At 32.3% G+C, this 20,332-nt stretch overlaps 3 protein-coding genes across 9 annotated transcripts in view; all 3 read right to left on the reverse strand.

Annotated features, from left to right (window-relative positions):
* The window catches only part of LOC18099458 (LEAF RUST 10 DISEASE-RESISTANCE LOCUS RECEPTOR-LIKE PROTEIN KINASE-like 1.3), a 45,793-nt gene that overhangs the window by 17,521 nt on the left and 7,940 nt on the right, over window positions 1–20,332 (reverse strand). For 2 of the 5 annotated variants that reach the window (XM_024588205.2, XM_052448293.1), the window contains exons 2-5: window positions 16,201–16,233; window positions 15,795–16,118; window positions 14,743–15,685; window positions 14,075–14,416 (exon numbers count right to left, since the gene is read on the reverse strand). The exons of 2 other annotated variants lie outside the window; for them this stretch is intronic. In XM_024588205.2, the coding sequence (XP_024443973.2) occupies window positions 14,745–15,685; window positions 15,795–16,118; window positions 16,201–16,233 (1,298 nt within the window). In that variant the 3' untranslated portion in view covers window positions 14,075–14,416; window positions 14,743–14,744. Of the gene's footprint in view, window positions 1–14,074; window positions 14,417–14,742; window positions 15,686–15,794; window positions 16,119–16,200; window positions 16,234–16,865; window positions 17,861–20,332 lie in introns of those variants that run through there. One more of the 5 variants, XM_052448294.1, reaches the window with a different exon arrangement.
* Window positions 39–4,012, reverse strand: LOC18099460 (uncharacterized). 3 transcript variants are annotated; one of them, XM_052448298.1, is made up of 6 exons: window positions 3,338–4,012; window positions 2,276–2,312; window positions 1,650–1,886; window positions 1,522–1,569; window positions 585–675; window positions 39–515 (listed from the first exon to the last, which is right to left on the reverse strand). In XM_052448298.1, the coding sequence occupies exons 1-6, from the start codon at window positions 3,661–3,663 to the stop codon at window positions 280–282; spliced, it is 975 nt and encodes a 324-aa protein (XP_052304258.1). In that variant the 5' UTR covers window positions 3,664–4,012; the 3' UTR covers window positions 39–279. The 3 variants fall into 3 exon arrangements, with proteins under 3 accessions (XP_052304258.1, XP_006383416.1, XP_052304257.1); XM_006383354.3 differs by having other exon boundaries at window positions 39–675; window positions 3,338–4,008; XM_052448297.1 differs by lacking the exon at window positions 1,522–1,569 and having other exon boundaries at window positions 39–675.
* LOC18099459 (uncharacterized) lies at window positions 12,406–13,242 on the reverse strand. The gene has a single exon (XM_006383353.3). The coding sequence runs from the start codon at window positions 12,879–12,881 to the stop codon at window positions 12,447–12,449; it is 435 nt and encodes a 144-aa protein (XP_006383415.1). The 5' UTR covers window positions 12,882–13,242; the 3' UTR covers window positions 12,406–12,446.

A 20,332-nucleotide genomic window follows, 5' to 3' on the forward strand; every position in this document is an offset into this window, starting at 1 on the left:
TCTACAGAGAAGGAAAAACGAAAAATGGCTACACGTGATAGTTGCGAATACATGATTTTATCTTCAAATGAACAGCTCAGAGTTAAAATACAAGATTTCGCTTAATTTGACTCACGTTCTAAGCATTCGTACAGATACAACATTTATATGGAAAATTACACTCAATCTAATAATTTGTACTAGACTCAATGCACGTTACAAAAGCAGGAGTGAAATTAAATTACCTTCTCAGGTCAACCAATGCATGTATTTTATTTATGAAGCTCTTGGCATAAATAATCACCAGACCAAGCCTTTTCTTCTTCTAAATCTATCAACACGGTCAGTGCTCATCCGAGACTTTTCAGGCTTATTTGGCTTCTTAGACTTCTCAAGCCTACTATCTAAGCTATTTCTAGAGATTTCAGGAAGGTCACCCAGTTCAAAAGTGTCTGAACTTGCACTCTCAGATGGTTTGTTCTGATTTTCAGACTCTGCTGTTGTTTTAGGACCATTTGTAGCTGTTTTTGATTTGCCTATGGTCAAAACAAACTTCTTCAGATGTTTGATAAATTCTGGGTAAAGCTCAAGATTGCAATGCCCACCTCCATTGATCCACAATGGTTCATATTTCTCTTTGCAAAGCTCCCAAAGTTGTTTCCCGTGAGAGTAGTCAACCACTTCATCTGATGTTCCCTGAAGTTAAAAAATATATATATTAAAATCCCTTATATCTAATGTGATTTTATCTCTAATTTCCATAAACGATATTTTAAGAGTGATGAGCCATAAATCTCTGACTATTAACTATGATTGCACATACAGATAACTGCAAATTGAACAATATAACAAAAAACTTTAGCAATCAAATGGAGGATCAACAAATATTAACATTTTGTTTTATCCTTCTGATTTATAGAAACAAAAATAAAATATAAATTGAACTTGTCTGTGCAAAACTATCCAGGTTAAGCAAGTACATGATTACCCAAATGTCAAAGCAGTTTATTGCAAACTACATATCCAAGGAAGTCAATCAGGCCACCTTTACATCCTTAGCAAATGAATAATTAAAAAATAAGGTTTAAAGAGACCTTTTTTTTTTGTAATTTTACTCCGTCTTGGGCTTTTTATTAATTAAATCATATTATCAACGGTATAGGAAAAGCTCATTTGTTAAAAACCAAATTGAATTAGGTTGACACTGAATACAGGCTAGCAGTTGCTATTAAGACTCTTTTCCTCGTATTATTTGCTTGGTTTATGAGTTATGACTGCAACCATAGTTACATCCTGTTGAAAGCTTCCAGTGAAACTGTGATGCTAAGGAATTTCCTGTATTCATATCTCTAGAGGTTACACAGCTATTAATTTTTCCAATGATAGTCTGAAAATTTGTATTCTAGCACAAGAAAAATATCAAAACCATAAGACCTGCATCTTTCACTTTAGCCAACAACTCATGCAATGCATAAAATAATGTCCCAAAGAGAGACTATGAACAGCTCAAAAGAAATTGAAGACAGGGGAAATAATACTTACATGAATTATGAGAACACGACAGTTCACCATACCAATTTTGTCAATGTTCTGAAAGGAGAAAGTAACTTAAGTGCTCGCACAGAGAATTAAACAGGCATATTTAATAGAATCAACACCACAAAAAATACCTTGTAAATGTCAAACCAGTAAGTCCTTTTGACTGGGTACAATACCCTCATCCCAGACAATATTGGGCTATGCAGAACCACACCTCTCAAGTTTGGTAAACGCGAAGCGAGATCAACTGTGGGACCACTACCAACAGACTGACCATACAATATTAATTGATCATCTTTAACCCCATACTGCTCCTTGAGGCATTTATATGCCGCGTCTATGTCCGCATATGTGTTACATTCAGTTGGCTGTTTCAAAAGAAAGGTGGCATATGTTGAGAGCAATGCCATATATTACAAGCAAACAACACTAACCATTTGAGAAACTACACATAATGCCAAGTAGGTCCTTGATTAATAGACAATTTTGAAGATGTAAAATAGAATCAACAAGGAAACAATTAACATATAATTCTTGCTTTATGGATGAAGAGGGAAAAATATGCAAATCAAAAGCATAAGGGGAACTTCTGCATGTTTCATGTTTGAATTTGAATAGCTAAGTTCTGAAACAAGGATATCTAAGCGTGCATGAGAAAAAGACATCCACAAGGAAATGTGAAATTGTTAAAGCTCGAGCAGAGCCTAAAACTTTCTTTTGATCATTAGCAACCAGGAATAGGAAAGCTGGTATAAACCTTTCCGCTTGATTGCCCATAGCCAGAGTAATCATATCTGGAAAAAAAAAAACATAAATTCAATATTAAAAACTAACCTGAAAATAAACAACAGTAATATAAAATTGAAAAGGAAATGAAAAGAACATGATTTATAAAGAATATGAATACTTTTTTTTCTTCTGTTCTTCGCATCACTTCTGATTTTTTAAGAGATTATGAGGTTATTATTCGCCTATATTTCTCCATTATATTACAACAGGAACAAGTACACTAGTTATCATGTAGCGTAGCCAAGTAAATACCATAACTTCTACATTGCTTCTGTAAGGCGTATCCTGAAACATAAAAACCATTCCAATGGTGATTTTGAAACTAAACCATGTCAAGTTAAAACCTAAAATCTACCTTTAAAGACCATTCATACGGCCATGAACATCATTCTATTTCAGATATGCCAGTGAGAGCAGTGATTCTGTATCACCGGATTCAAGAGAAGACAGAAAAAAGGCATATCTACATTAAAGACTGACCCAATTCACTTCAGGGTTTGCAACTGCCCTAACGATAACTTGGCTTCCATCCTTGCTAAACCTAGTATTTAATTTTCAACAAACTCTCCCAAATCCCAACAAATGGGTAATACTCAAAATGGAAATTGCAGACTTGTAGCCAAAAAAACCCACACCTAAACCTCTCTTTCCACCATTAGAGTTCCCAAACTCACTCTCAATACCAGTTGAGTAAACGTTACCCTCACCACAGTCATACGTTACTTCCTTGTCGCAACCACAAAGTTCACTACTAAAGAGCCAACCCTCAAACTCAACAATAAACATTAAAAACCAGACCTTTTCTCCATCAAACTCCAAAACTATACATGGAAAGCCTCTCCCATACGCTTAATCAATAAATTACACTAGAGCAATAAGTCCAATAAAAATGCACCAGCCCACCAAATCAACCAAACCAACACTCATAAAGTTCCATACTTTCAATTAGTAGAACTAAAAAAACTAAACCAAACCAAACAATAATATTTAAAAAAAAATACTTCAAAAGGTAAAGAGTTAAGGATCTAACCCCATAAGATTAATGCGAAGGCGATTACTCAATTCAACAAAAAGCTCAAACATTTGACCCAAATCAGCAGCATTTCCATGAGAATACAACAAAGTAGCTGAAGCTCTTGGATGTTTAATATGAACAGCCACGATTTCATTTCCACGCCGAGTCCTCAACTTCAGCACATCCACGTCATCCTTCCTCGGCACCTCGGGTATATACAGCCTTGTGGTGGAGCCGCCAGACACGGCGGAGGAAGAGTCATCAGTTACCACCGTATAAGAAGCAGGGTTTGGTGGGAAGAAAGCGAACTTCGCGGCAATTGTTGAAGTGACTCCGCCCATGTTGTTGTTATTATCTTCCCTATCATCAGATGCTTTGGATTCATAAAAAGGGAACCCTTGTTCAGATCTTATCAGATTAGAGAAGTGGTGGCGGCGCGTGGGGTGGGGAGAGTGGCGCGTGGGGTGGGGAGAAGGAATCCAAGGTATTATGAAAACGCTTGAAGTTATAGCTTTCAGCTTAGTTAGGAAGAGAGGGGTTGGAAATTGTCGCCCGACGGCGACTTGTTATCAAGAGGAAGGGAAGTGAGAAAGGGGAGCTCTTTCCTTTTACTTTGGACAGGAAAGCAAGCAAAATCTATAGTTTAAACTACTGCACATGGACACTGCTTCAAGACAACTATAGTAAGGGGAAGTTGGGGGTACCTTGTGCCTTTGTGGTTCATTGGGTTTTGGTTGTGTGAGGGACTCTCCAAGCATCATGTCATGCACCTTCCATCCATTTGGTTCCAAATGGTATAGTTGTAGTTATATTGTTTTGGCGTAGGGATTAGGTGTAGTTGGGAGTTGGGACTATAGTTATTAAACATAATTTGATTTAAGTTTGAAAAAATATTATGATGTTTTTAAAAATTTGAATTTTTTTTATTTAAAATTAATATTTTTAAATTATTTGATATGTATCAAAATAACTTTTAAAAAATAAAAATATATATTATTTTAATATATTTTTAAATAAAAAACATTAAAATAAAATTATCACACGCATTTACAAGTACATTCTAACTCAAAAAAATCTATAATTTAAAATTAACATTGACTTGAATATTAATTCAATAAAACTATGTCGACTTGACAATAAAAAAAATCAATTTTAAATTAAATAAAAAAATATTAATACAATAAAACTACGTTAACTTGACAATAAAACTACGTTGACTTAAACGTAGTACTAAAAATTTTAAAAAGGAAAAAGAATCAAGGATGTTTTAGTAAAATAATTAACTTAATGAGACATAAGTTAATCCAATGACTCGGGATTTTTTAGGTTTGTCTCTCGACAGCGTGTAACAAATTATAATTGAGAGCATGCCATGTGTTCGACGATATATTATTATGTTAAAATGACCTTCACGAGATTCAATAATTTATAAGTTTCATTATAAAGCTTTTCATTTTGGATTTTTAAATGTTAAAATGTTTTTTTTTTCATTTGTGTATGTTATTTAACACAATAACATTTAATATTATATATATATATATATATATATATATATATATATAAAGCATCGGGAAATCTTATCCATGTCAAACTAACTTTTAATCTTGAGACTAAAGATAAAATTCATTACTCTAATCGAATTGGTTTGATAGCCTAGGAAGTTATTTCTACTTTTGCCATTATAGTCTACCGACATGTAATTGACTGTTTTAGAGTAAAGTAAAGTTGTTTTTGAAAGTGTTTTTTTTAATATATTAAAATAATATTTTATTTATTTATTAAAATTTATTTTTGATATCAGCATGTTAAAATGATCTAAAAATACAAAAAAATAATTTAAAACTAAAAAAATCAAAAAATTTAGAAGTACATTCCAACTATGATCTCAAACATCTTATGAGTTTAACACGTATGATCATTGTTATGAAACTCAATTTGACCTGATGAGTAGATTTGGGATTTGAATGACCCATCTCCTAGCTTGGGTTAGGTGTCAAAAAAAGATCAACCCAAAAGTTAACTTGATTGCCTTGACTAATCAACTTGTAAATTGTTTGAGTAGATAAAAAAATATGTTTACTTTTAAAAAAAAATAAAATGATATTATTTTAATTTTTTTAAAATAATTCAATTCATCTGGATTATGATATGTAATCTTGAACTCATGCCATGTGACTTGAAATTAGATGATTTTAATATCTATGCATGTGCATGTGACTTGAAATTAGATTATCAAAATACAGTTGAAATTATATGGTTCTTTTCATAGTGTAAAAGGCTTGCTGGCATTACGATAGCTTATGTATTTTAAGTTATTTTTTGCATGAAAAAGAATAAATTAATATTTTTTATATATTTTTTAAAGTTTTTAATATTCTAATAAAAAAATATCATCTGACGTGTACATGCTTGGAAAATGCTGATGTGTGGACTGTGATTTCAAGGTGGGTTTCTTCTTCGGATGCGTGGCAGGAGGTTTTAAATTTTTTTAAATTTTTCTATAAGAAGGAGGTATTTAATTTTCATAACGTTGGTGGTGGTCCTGTAATGACGTACGTAAGACATATGAACACATTATGGACCCCTTCTGTTCTTGTAGTGGAACTGTGGTGGGCAAAAGAGGACGTGTCGTTTAAAGATTAAAGAGCAGAAAGAAGGACCCCACGCGCTAACCATAACGCGTGATTTAACATTATTTAGTTACTGTCACGTTAACAATAATAACTAGGTGGATTTTTCTTTTTTCCTTTTCATTAAACAGTTGGACTAAATATTATTTTTTTATTTGATTGTTTGGATTTGGATTGCATTTGGTTCATTTCTTAATATCAAGGAGGTAATTAAAAAAGATAAAAAAAAAAAAAGATATTTGGTTAAAAATAAATCAAGTGGTTGTTTTCTCGATTGAATTTTCACAATTTTTTATTTATTTTTGGCCCAGAATTCTGAAGTTTGTTGGGGGAAAGAAAAGGACAGGAACCAAACTAGAAAAGGTAACGTTCCATTTCCCTAGAGTCCATTTTTCTCTTGAAAATCCATAATTTTTCGTTAAAAAGTCTTTTCATATGCTTTCATCGGAAAAGCCCCTAAGCCTATCTATCTGGGGATCATGCTCGTGGCTTTAATAAGGCTATTCAAGGCAACAAATCAATACAAGCTGGATTCAAGAGTCATTTTCTTCACCATTTCATTCTAATTATTATTATAATTATTGTTGTTGTTGTTATTATTAATTAATTAATTACAATTAACTAAAACAAGTGGAAAAGTATTGCAGCTATAAATAATATTTTTATGGATAAATCTTTTCCGTGCAGCCCTAGAAAACATTTGTTTTTGTTTTTTATTTATAATATTTTTTTTAATTAATGTTTTTTTTTAATTTATCCCTTAATATTAATTTTGTTTTTTTATTGGGTTGTCCTATTTTCGTGACATGGATCGCTGGTTTAGCGAGTTAACCCTGTTAGCTAGGGTTTTTTTTTCATATTTAACTCTTTTTTTTCAATTTTATCTTTTAGTATTGAGTTAATTAGAAATTAGATTTCGTGATTTGTTTTATTTGATTTCTATTAATTTATTTCGGTCTCATTACCCCCACAATAATGCTTAACAAGCTAACCTGAGTTCACTCGAGTTATTTTTTGTATTTTTTTATTAAACTTGTTTTTTTAAAAAATTATCGTTTAATATTGGGTCGGTTGGGAATTCAGTTTTATAATCTGTTTTGATTTATTTTATATGAGAATATCTTGGTCTCAAAATCAAAGTCACGAGTTTTGGTGTTTTAACCCTGGTTAAATCAGGTCATTTTTTTAATTTTATTTCTAAGAGGCTATCGTGGTCTCATATCCTTCAACATTTTATTTTTTTAATATTAGGTCGATCGGGAATTCGGCTTTATAATCTATTTAGACACAAGTTTTTCTTTTATTTTTTTCATTATGCTAGTTTTTTTCATGTGGATTTTTTTTTTCTTTTAGAGAAAGATATGTAGCTTCAAGTCGGAATATATTGTCCTATGATTTGTATGGTAATTAATGGCTGCAAGTGTTATTGTGTTTATGTTGTAACATTATTAAGAAAAAAATGGATTATTAAGAATTAAGTGTATTTTCTTTTTTGATTTCTCAAATTGAATGTATTATGAAAATATGAGTGTATTGTTCTTAACATCACTCAAAAAACGGAATTTCGTCTCACTAAACTGCCTAGAATACACCACTAATCATGAAAAAAAAAATAGGGGAAGGTAAATTGAATTCATGGCCGGGTTTTGAATCTCAAATTAGTTTCATGGAGCCCCCTTTTGGGCTTTAGTAACCAACAGCAAATCAGAAAAGCCCTTAACTTTAAAAGGCCCTGGAAGAAGATTTTGGATTTGTAAATATGGGCTTCAAAGCCTTGGATTTGCTCTATAAGAAACTGTACATCTCTTTTGTTCATCGGACCAAATAAATTTTTCAGGAAAAAAATTTTAAACTGGCGGGCACTTTTATCTTTTGATAGTGATTTTTTTTTTTTGTGATAATTAGGTTGGATAAGGGGTAATTTAGTATCTTAATAAATATAAAATATAATTAAAAAAATAAAAAATAGTTGGTACATGAGAGGCATCTGTGCTCTTTGTGCGGCGTGTGCGAAGTTTCGCAGTAACCGAAAATACCATTTTGTCATGTCGTTGGAATTTTAACAGTATCTTTTTTCTATTAGGGCAACGTGTATGGTTGGTGGTGATGCATTTTGTTGTAGGTGACGCTTTTTTTTTTCTTTCTCTTTTCTCTCTTTTTTCCTTGAAATTTGCACTAATCATGCAAGTTGTTCTCTTATTTACTGAGATTTCAACTTCAGTATTTATTCTTTTAATTTTTAATTTTTATTCTTGACTTTTTTGTAAAATTTTGATCTATTTCTAATTCCATTCTTTAATATTTGATTGGTTCGAGATTGAATTTCATGATTTTTTCAGGTGGGGTGTTTTTAATCTAATGACCCCCCTGTCACAAATTTGGAAAGTTAACATGTGTTGACATTGTGTTTTCATTTTTTTTCTTGGACTTATTTTTTTTTTATTCCTTCATTCGATATTGGTTTTTTTTCTTTTCAAAATGTAGGCAATTTGATTTTTTTTTTCTATCAGGTTATCTCAATCTTATTACTTAAATTGCGAGTTTGACATGTTTACCTGGGTTAGCTTGACTTTTTTTATAGGCTCGCTTTAAAAAAAAGAAATTTTAATCTTTTTTCGGTTTCATTCTTTAAAATCTACTTCTGTTCTTCTGTATTTAATTGACTAAGAATTGATCTACATTGTTTTTTTTTTAAAAAAAAATTTCATTCGAGTCATCATGATCATATTTTTTTTGGTTCACTTGTTTTCGTTGTTTTTTATAATCTAATTAAGATAAAATTAATTTATTTAATCAAATTATTTTCTCATCTTTAAAAAGTGTTTGCAGTGTATGGACATTAGTTTTAATATTAAAAAAAATTGATCTCACAGTATAGTGCAGGTATACAAATCTAGTTTCTTTCTAACCAACAAAGATATAGATCATAATTGATTCTAACATAACATAAATACAAGGAATCATGCATATTTATTATCTAGTTTGGTCGATAATTTTCAGGCATTCAATACTCAATAGTCAATAGCGTACCCTAAAGGCTATTTGGACGTAAAACCAACCGCGCCAATTTCCTATGGACGGTGTCAAAGAATTGAAAACAAGAGAATTTGAAAGTCAACCAGAGGACAACAGAAAAGAGGAGCATCTGAACGTCATGCTTCCGTTGACACAAAATCTACTTCGAATCCAGCAAATTTAACAATGAAATGGAGTGCCATTTTTTTTTATTAACATTTCTTTTTTCCTTTTTCATTAATTTTAGTATTTGAATCAGTAAGTATTTGGTTTAGGATCCTTTTGATCAGGTTTTGGCCATTATTGCTAGCTGCACTACTTTTAAATAAAAGCTTGCATCGTTACAATTTTATCCGCATCTAATTTTCAAATATATATATATATATAATCAAGCTTGTAATAACAAATAATTTTGAGTAGTTAGATGTAAATTTATTATAACTAAATAAAGATCTGTCATGAATATATTACATAAATTATCTAGTAGATATATTTATAGATCAGTGGGACAAGTTAAGGTTCAAGAGTAGGTTTGTTTGTGCCAAAACAAAATAATAGCTCAAAAAGACCATAATTTTTTTATTCAACTGTTGAATCACGCTTAATTTTTTTATAAGGGTTTTCAGAGGCTATTTTCTCTATAATAGTCATTGTGTCGCTACACGAATTGTCAAATTTTTAGACATCAAAATCTCGCATAGACCCTCTAGTTTTGACAGTTTTTTTATTTTCATTTTTTTTTTTGGATTTCTTGCTTATTTTGGATTTTATACTTTTTTTTTTTTTTGGTAATCTTGAATTTTTATTTTTGTTCTCTATGTAGAGTTTTTAGCCTATTTAAGGATTGTAAACCTTTTAAGAATGCATGCTTTATTATTATTATTTTAGAAAAGATAAACTTATGAATTTAAAGCTCTGCAGCTTTTTTTTATCTATTAAAATATTATGTGTCCTTTATTTAATTGCTTTCTTCTGCTCCCATCTTTATTACTATCAATACTGGATTTGTGAGTCTTAGATCTAAAAAATTTTGGATTTTAAAAATAAAAATAAAAATTTAATGTTTGAATTTAAAGTTAAAAGTGGTTTTCATAATGGAATGTTATTTGCATAATATTTTGAGATGATTTGGTGATTGAAAAAGATGGTTTTTCTTATTGAATATTGATAATGAGATCTCAATCCAATCACTCAATAGCTAATATACTAAAATTAAAATAATAAAAAAAATACACAAAGAAAATGAATCAAAATGATGACAAGCAAAGATAACCTACTTGATTAGGGAAGCAAGGTTCTTTAGGCCGAGCTCCAAAGCAAGCTGTTATCACTTTGGAGCAAACTGGATCTTCAGGGTCTCCAAACTGCCCTTAAATAATGGAGGCTGCTGCCACAATAACGAACATGCTTCTAACTTCAACTCCATTCCATGCTTTTTTTTCCTTTTTTTTTTCTTTTTTTTCCCCGGCTGCTGGAGTTAGCAGTTCAAACTTCAAAGGCGTATTATTAATATTTTTTTCTCTTTTCTCTGGTCAAAATACAAATCCACACACACACGCACAATATTTTTTAAATAAATACTAATCAGACAAGGAAAAAAATTCACTCAATCGAATCGGACAACACTAGACACGGGGGTAACAATGTTGCCCATCCCTATACTTTTTTTTTTTTTTGTGTTTAAAAGGTCCTTTAACTATTTTTTTTTTTGTCTTGAGATATCTATGTACATTATATTTTTGTCGTTTTAAGGTCCTTCCATTAGTTGATGTAACTAATATCATTAAATAATGACACGTGTTAGCTGCTCATATTATGAAATATTTAACTAATGTACATTTCAAATCCTAAAATTTATTTACAAACTCACTTTGGTACCTATATCTCATTTTTCATCATTTTTTAAAATTTATTTTTTACTTCAAATCAATTTGATAGTATTTTTGAATTATTTTGATGTGTTAATATAAATATAAAAATAATATTATTTTAATATATTTTCAAATAAAAAAAACACCTCAAAACACCGTCTCTACCTCCACTCCCAATGAAGCAATTAATCCTCAACGTGTTCAAGTATAAATCAACATCAAATAATGACGATGCATGTATGATCCACATTTCCACCATGGGTCTACAAATAATTGAAAGGCACACAACTCTTCATCAAACAATTTATTGATATAATTATATAACATCAACACAAAGGTAGCTGCCGTAGACAGAGACTTTATACTAAGAATTATTAATTCCTCCGTATCTCTGTCTACATAATCTGTAGCACCTTCAGTGCTCTACCCCACCTTGACAACAAAAACTCTTCGACAAATCAATCCATTCATTGGAATCTTCGTCTCTCTCGTATAAATAACAAAAAAATATTTATACAAATAATTATGTAGCTAACAAAAAGCATTCCCTTGACCCTTCCCTCTGCCATCATCTCCTTGTCACCCTATGATAAAATGCGCCACTCCTGCTAACATACGCTTTGTTTGTCTTTCCATTTCTATTTTCATTGTTTAGCTTGTGAGTTCATTGAGATTCTTTGAATTTAATTTAATTTAATATGTTAAATAGGCCAATATATTTTGTTTTCCTAGTTTAATAGTTAAGATTTTTATTATTTTTTGTATTAGGATTTGTTATATTTATAACTTGAAATCATTCTTTTTTTCATATGTCAATATCAAGCACAATTACATTCATATTGATGCATTTAGGGATAAGAAAAAAACTGAAAAAATATTAAATCGAGAAAACTAGAAAAAAATTAATCGAAAAAACCGAGCCAAATCGAAAAAAATCGAGCTAACTGAAAAAACTGAGCCAAACTGATTTAAACCGGTTTTTATCCAAGAAACAAACCGAACTGAAACCGATCGATTTGAACCAGTTTTGGTTTTTTTTTTTTAAAAAAATTCAGTTTAATTATTTTTTTTGATAAAAACCGAATAAAAAATGATCATCATGAATATATTTATATTAAACTTATTTTTCTTATAATCCCCTAAACGTAATTTGAAATAAAAACATGAACAAATCCATTTACCATTCAAACCATATTTTAAAATTGCAGTACCCTTTCTTGACTTATAAGCACATAATGCAACGAGTAAAACAAAACTCAAATCAATTTGCAGTCTTACTATTGTGTTCAAATCAAGTTCAAAGATTACCACTCCCAATTGGCATTCTCTCACGGAATTTTCAGCAAGAATAATCAACTTTAGACCAGGCTAAAAGCTGAATTTAATTTCAATGTGTTCTTGAGACTACGAGTAAAAGACCATTAATTTACTAATACAACTATATTTTTTTGTTAATTTCTCTAAAAATCTACCATCATCTTCTTTGAGAATCAATAGCTTCTAGCATCATTAAAACACCGGAAAAAATATGTAATTGACAAAGGAGATAAACAATTACTTCACAGAATTAAAAAAAGAAACAAAAATATTTCCATTTATCGGTAAGAATTATTCGGGGATAGTAACTAATACAGGTCTCCAAGCTCTCCTTAACAATCTATATCTAAACGTCGCCGCCACCGGTCTCAACGCGCCGACACCGCCACCTCTTCTCAACGCGGCTCCGCCGCCACTAATCAACCCCACCTCCTCACCACCACCACGCTCGCCACCCCTCCTCTCCTGCTCAAAGGGCGGGGAAGACACAAACAAATCCTTCAATTTCCTCCTCACCCCCTTCTCGGGCAACGGATCTTCCTCCACCTCCGATTGATCTTCTCGCCGGGGAGCCCTCCAGCGAGCATCGGATTTCTTCGAGAGTAGCATCCGAAGAGTCTTCCTCCTGCGGCGGATGTGAAAAACCGGACTTGTCGTTGGACTTTGTGTTGGTGTAGCTACTGCACATTGCGTGGCTAATAGCTTGAATTTTTGCAGCGTCGCCATTAATCAAGAAAAGCAAGAAAACCCCAAGACTTCTCTCTCTCAACAGCTCTGAGATCTATTGAGATTCAAAACCCATCTGGGTTTCCTTTTGATTTGATCTTGTGGAGGAGAAGAAGGGGAGAGGGGTTGTTTTAATTTTTCTGGTGTTTGGATTCGAAGGGGTGGTGATGGTTATGTGGTGACAAGTGGAGGAGAGTGGGAGGTTTGGGATTATGGAACCGACGCAAGTGAACGAGTCCAAGGAGTACAGTGTGAGAAATGGATTTGTGTCTTTGTTTCAAGAGGGTTTGAGGCGATGACTAATGAGTAATGAGGTCTGGTAACGGAAATTGCACGTGATAGACTACCTAGTATGATCTAATCTAATGTGGCTAGGTACAAAGTTTATGTCTTCATAATAATATTAATAATAATAATAATAATAATAATAATAATATTGGTTGTCTTATGTAGAGAAAAAATGAATTGTCGGTTTTGTCCTTCCATTCCACGTATGGTCAAGTCCAATGTTATAATGATTTTCATGATTATTTTTAGAATAGCATGCTTTTTTAGAAATGAATTGACATTCCGTAGCTTTTATTTTTATCTCCTAAGAGAAAGAAATTGTTTAGTTAGTTAAATATTTTGTTTTTTTTCATTATATTTTTTATATAATTATAAATCAAACCTTGGTTTTGTAAAAATTAAAATAACATATTTTTTATTTATGAAAATATACTTTTCAATTATTTTACATTCAAAAATATATTTCATAGCATTTTTAACCAAATACTTAATTTTTTTAAATTATAATTAAAAAATATTTTTTAAAAATTTATTTTTTTAAAACCATAACTAAAAAAAAACTATTATAATATTAAAAATACACCTAGTTGGATTAAAGAATCAGTGGTGGTTATGCTAAAACAAGTTCAACAATAGTAAAGCTTTTGCTGTGGTGCAAGATAGGAGGGTGCATGAAAATGTTTTTGGTGAATATAAGATCTAGATGTGAAATTATTATTTTTTTATTTAAAAAAAAATAAAAAGCTGATTCAAGGATACTTTGTCCAGATCAAATGCAAAGTATAGTTCTTTTTTTTTTTTTTTTACTTGTATGTGCAATTATCTAATTATGACATTTTTTTTTTTTGGGTTTGCCAGGATACAGGAGTCTGGATCAAGCAGAGAATAGGGAGTAGACAGACATCTTTCATGAAGTGTTAAATTATTTAGACTTCGTTACTCGTATTTACAAAATCAAAATTAAAAACCAAGTCTCCAAAATATACTTCAGAATTCCCATGTATCAACAAAAGCATCCCAAATCATCGTTTGGTATCTAGTCCCGTTGAGAGAGTCTCTCGCCGGATCCTTGATGCTTTCCGGTACTATACAGGGAGGACAGTAGCAAATCTTGCTGGAGTCATGGCGCAAGATTTTTGCCACCAAAGTCGAGCAAACGCCTCATTTGACAGGCGAGGTTGAACTGGAACAGATAGCCATCCTAGCTCGCAGGAACTCAGCCAAACTGTTCTCTCGCCCTTTACCATCTGTAACAGAAGAAACAACGACTTTTAAAACGGTTGTAAGTAATGCATTCTAACTTATTGAAAACGAAATCTTCATTCAAACATTTGAACTTTAGCAAACATCATAGCAGCATTTTATAAATTCACCCCATGTAAGAGCAATAATTGTGCTTGATGGCTTGGCTCAAAATGCAGCTTCTACAGAGATGTGGACCGCATTTGTTTTTGTGTGTAAACAACAAATCAACAAGAAGTGAAAGATAGTAGAACTCAAAACTCATTGATATCTGATAATTGATGGTACAAAAACTGGAATTTAAAGGTGAAAAGGATGAGGAAATCTCAACTGCTAGTAGGAATGTGGGGTTATGGTTGAAGAACTGTCGGCCCAAAATGGATCAGACAAGGAGTCCGGTGAAAGTTGAACTGGGGGAGGAGCATGCTTCAGTAACCCGACATCATCATCCCTAATATCCAATACTTCTGCATTCCCTGCTCCATAGTTTTCCTTCTCGATTCTTTTTAATGCCTCCAATACTTCTTCCATAGCTGGCCTCATTTCTCTATCTTGTTGCAAACACCGGAAAGCTAATTCTGCAACTGATGTTACCATCCTTCTCACTACGATATCCTTATCGAATCCAAGAAATGGATCAACCAACTCATTTAAAGCATGATTTTGGATTTTGTTGACTGCCATGTTGGACAGATTAATATCGTGCCGATGCCTATTGGTGTCCACTGCTTGTAAAGATGATATCAGCTCAATCAAGACTACACCAAAGCTGTAAACATCACTCTTGTTGGTGAGTTGGTAGCATTGATAATACTCCGGATCAACGTATCCCGGTGTTCCCTGTGGAGCAGTCGACACATGCGTGACATCATTTGGGAACAATCTCGACAAACCAAAATCAGCCACTTTCACATGGAAGTCATTGTCTAGGAGAATGTTAGTGGTTTTGACATCACGGTGTATGACATCTGAAGTGTGGAGGTATGCGAGAGCACTGGCTGTCTCTATAGCAATGCTCAACCGAACAGGCCATGTGAGCAAACCAGAGTTCGACTGTCTTCCATGAAGATGATCAGCAACCGTTCCGTTTGGAATGTACTCATAAACAAGTAGAAGCTCATGGCTGTGCCTTGTGGTGCATCCATAAAGTATCACCAGGTTCTTGTGCCGTAGATGAGCTAGGATCTCAATTTCATTCATAAACTGCTCAGCACGTCTCATGTTGTTCTCATAAAGGCGCTTGACAGCAACCACACGTCCATCCTTGAGTACACCTGATGAGTCAAGCAATCATAATAAAAATTGAGAAAGGAGACAACAAAGCAGTTAATGTTAATTTGTGCAAGTTGCTATACTGCAAATGATATCATGTCATCTTCTAACCATGGTAAACAGTGCCAAACCCTCCATCTCCAAGTTCCTTAGAAGGATCGAAACAATTAGTGGCTTCCTCAAGTTCACTGTAGCTGAACACCGGCACTCCAAAGTAGGTACTGCCCTTTTCAAGGTATGACTTTGAGGAGGTAAGAGAAGTAGTGGCTTGAGAGAGATTAGTTGAAGTAGTAAGGCCTTTGCTTGAAGGAGGTGTAGCTACAGGCAGGCCTTTGCTTTTCACCTGGGCAGATTTTCTTTTCCTTCGTTGTACGACAAACAAGACCCAGCATCCAAAAAAGATACCAATAACGACTGCACCTGCTGTGCTAAGTCCTGGAAAAGAAAGAAAAGAAAAAAACAGCTCAGCTTTTCTTTTCAATGTTGATTTAACACAGTATATGTAGCCGAATAGTACCTATTACAAGTGTCCGATCCTTAGTCTTCTTCTCTGCATAAATCATGAGAGCAAGAAACATCAGTTGAGAACAAAGACTACACTAGAACAAATTTTCACCAGGGACTTACTTAGAAGGCATGATCAGCTAATCAGAAACTTGTAAAATATGATAGTGGCTATCTCAACTATTATTTGTTAAATGCAAACTAATTCATGAATTCTTTCAGATTAAAGACAAACAGGCCATTGGCCTAAACAACCTGCCACGGTAAAGGAAGCTAGTCAACGTTGGAGAAAGCAGCAAAACAGGCAGGGAAAAAACAGGGGGAAAACTATGACTAACTGAACTGTTCAGTTTTTTTCCCTATCACTGAACAAAACTACGATAGAAATAAGCATTAATTAGTGAAAAACATTTCTCTTAGCTTAAGCAAGATTTGCTTAACATCTCACTAACAAGAAATTTATCATATTGTTGAATCCAAATTATGACCTCATTGGCCTTAAAGGGGCAGAGTGAACACAAGACTCAATCAAAAAAGCCTAGTTTTGAACATTGAACCTCCTCTCATCAATTCTTGAAATCAGTGAAGCATTATATAATTTGTTAAGAACCTCCTCTCATCAATTTCCCCAATAAGGTTCACCAAACAAACTCATGAAAACTAAAGATTTTTGCTTACCAGGACAGAGCTTATCATTACAAATGCAAATAGGTTTACCCAACTGTGTATCAAACCCGCAATACCCACCAGGGTGCTCCTTGTAACACTCTGTACAATTAGCACTGTAAGGATTGCTATAACTGACATCAAACCCTTCTTTCAAAACCTCACCAACTACTGACTCGTTATCAAAAAGCTGTTGTGCCCGAGTACTAGGAATTGGCACTCGAATAGTAGTTTGACACTCAAACGTATTCGGAAAAGAATATTCAGTACCGTAAGGGTAAACAATTGAGAAAAACCCTTCTTCTGTAACTCCATGATAGTCACAAGAGAACCTAGAGATTTTTGGTAGCTGATCTGATCCCATGACAGAGTCGTTAATCTTCTTGCATCCATAAAACAAATAAAGTTCATGGCTGGAACCAAGACTGAAGATTCTGTCATCCAGAGTGGTGTTAGTGAATTGGCGGGTGCATTTTCCGTCGTCGTAGAGGTCTGAACGTGAGAGTCTTAAGGTTTGGCTGGTCTGGTCAAGATGAGTGACTCGGTAACTCAGTGAGTTAGCTTTTAGGATGGTGACTGATTCATCCTCACATGTGAGGCCGAACTCCGGTGGGCCGCAGTGGGATGGACGTAGGCCACCAGTGAAGGGGTAGGTGACGTTTGTGAGGTCACCACAGGAGAAGTTTTGATTACAGTTTGAAAGATTACTAATGTCATTGGAAGGGAGCGATGTCGTTAAGTGGAGGGAGAGAAAGAGGGTGAGAAGGAAAGAGGTGGTGGTGGTGGTGAGGGGGTGCATTGGTGGAGGAATCAGAAGGGGTTGTGCAGCAGCTGGTGGAATGGTGGGGAAGGTTAAGAGGGTGGTGTTGGTAACGGGAGAGTGGTTGTGTAGAACATGACTATTGACTTGGTTATGGCCATGGGTTGGCTTTGGTTGACTTTTGTTGGAGTAGGTTCTTGTAAGACAATGACTGTTTTGTCTACAAAATAATCTTCGCAATAGCAAGACTAAAGTTCATGATAAATTATTAAGTATAAAAATAAATAAATTCCGTAATAATTACTCATGAATCTCATTTTTATATCAGTAAGGTCCAAGTTCATCTTTATCTTAAGAATAGGCTATTTAGTTTGGAATTAAAAAATTATGATAAAAATATTTTTTTTTCTATTTTAATGATAAAAAAGGATATTTTTTCAGAATTTTCTAATATATTTAAATATATATATATATTTCACAAAACGAGTTTTTTTTTTTTTACAAGATCAAAAAGTATATTTAAAAGTGTGGTTATGACTATTTTTTAAAGTATATTTTACTTAAAAATATATCAAAATAATATAAAAATATTAATTTGACGTAATATTTTTTTTAATTTTTTTTAAAATATTTTAAAATGTAAAATAAACAGGTACGAAATCATGAGGGAATATCCTGCCTGTTTCTGAGTTTTAGCTTTGCTTTTATTAAATTATATTTTTAGTGATTGAAATATTGAGGTGGGCGCCATGATTGATGACACTAAAATCTTGTTTTATTCAATTGGAAGGGGAGACGGAAATTTCTTAAAGGTTGTTGGGAATTTTGTTTTGATAGCTAGGCAAGACTTCAAAAACCACCCCATCTACTTTATAATTTTCTCAATGTGGTCCCTATCAATTATTTTTCTTGATATGGCCCTCCTACTTATCCTTCATTGGCTCAAACAAGCCATTCCTTTCAAATTCTTACGTTAATCCTGACCTGGACTGATAAACGAAACCCACTGCTCACCCTTTCTCTTCTAATCAAGGACTAAGCTCACTTAAATTATCTATTTACAGTGCAAATCAATCATAAAATTATTATAATTATTGATATTACTAGTTTTAATAATAAATTAAGACAAGCTCATCGTAGTTTTGTAATGCATCTCAAGTAGAGATTGAGCAAGGTGAATGAGGATTAGTAGGAGGGGCCACGTTAAAAAGTTAACTGATGAAGGGGTGACATTAGGAGAATCAAGAAAGTAGAGGGATGTCGGAGCTTATTAACCCACAGAATTGGTCAATAAAGTTGACGGAGGTGGGAGTTTTAAAAGCAGTCCATTTCTTGCACCAAACTACGACTCTTACAAAAGTGGTTACAAACTGAGCTTTGCCACAACCACCCCCACCATGATAATATTAAGATTTTGGTCAATGATGGTTGAATAACAAAACGTTTTTGCTTGAAAATATTTTAATTTTTTTTGTTTTTTAAATTTTATTTTTGACATCAAAATTATCAATACAATAAAAAAACATATAATTTAAAAAAAATTAAAATTTTTAAAAAACATAGTTAGACTACACTCCCAACAACTCTTTTAATATTTTGATTTCAAAAATTATCACTTGTTCCCTCTTCACCTTCAATGACATTTAATTTTTTTAAATGCTCCATGTTTGATTATCATATCAAAATAGAAGAGAGCAAGACATTTGTGAAAGAGATGACATGTTTTATTTAAAAAAACAAAAATTCATTTTAAAACTATTTCATAGAAATATTTATTATTATGTCTTTATCTTGGTCCCTCTCTAATCTTAGTGGTTTAAAACGTTACCTAACTATTCATAAGTTTCTTTTAATTAATACATAGTTGAAATTAAAGGATGTTTTTAAAAGAAAAATATTAAATTAGTGACACCTCAACACTTTACCAACACATATTTAACGGAAGGAATTAATTATAAACTTGAAAAGAGGTAACAAGCGGTAGTTTTTGAAAAGAAAATGAGTAATTACTAATTTTAATCCTTATGTATTGTTTTTAGTGATATTATAACTTAAAAGGTGTTTGGGATGGTGGTAAAAAATATTTTTCAAAATATTTTCTATTTAAAAATACTTTAAAATAATATATATTTTTTAAATTTTATTTTTGATATCAACACATCAAAACAATAAAAAATATATAATTTAAAACAAAAAAAATCAAGATTCTTGAAAACATTGTTAGATCATTCTCTCAAACACCCTTTTAATATTTTTAATTTAAAAAACTATCACTTAGTCCTTTGTAACCTTCAATGATGTTTAATTTTTTTTAAAGCTCTGTGTTTGATTATAATATCAAAAAAATAATAAAATTAAAGACATAAATGACATGTTTTGTTGTCTTGAAAAAATAAAAATTCATTTTAAAACTATCTCAAAGTTATATTTATTCTTATGCCTTTATCTTGGTCCCTCTCTAATCTTAGCGGTTTTAAACATTACCTAACTATCCATAGGTTTCCTTTAATTAATAAATAGTTGAAATTAAAGGATGTTTTTAAAAGAAAAATACTAAATTAGTGACACCTCAACACTTTACCAACACATATTTAATATAAAAAGGACTAAATAATATTTTATGCAAAGTAATTTGAAAATGTGAATCCATTCAAAAAGCATCACCATCATCGTCTATTTTAATAAATTATAAATTAAAAAAAAGGTGAAAGACGCGTTC

This window comes from Populus trichocarpa, chromosome 17, assembly GCF_000002775.5.
Source record: "Populus trichocarpa isolate Nisqually-1 chromosome 17, P.trichocarpa_v4.1, whole genome shotgun sequence".
NCBI classification, from domain to species: Eukaryota; Viridiplantae; Streptophyta; class Magnoliopsida; order Malpighiales; family Salicaceae; genus Populus; species Populus trichocarpa.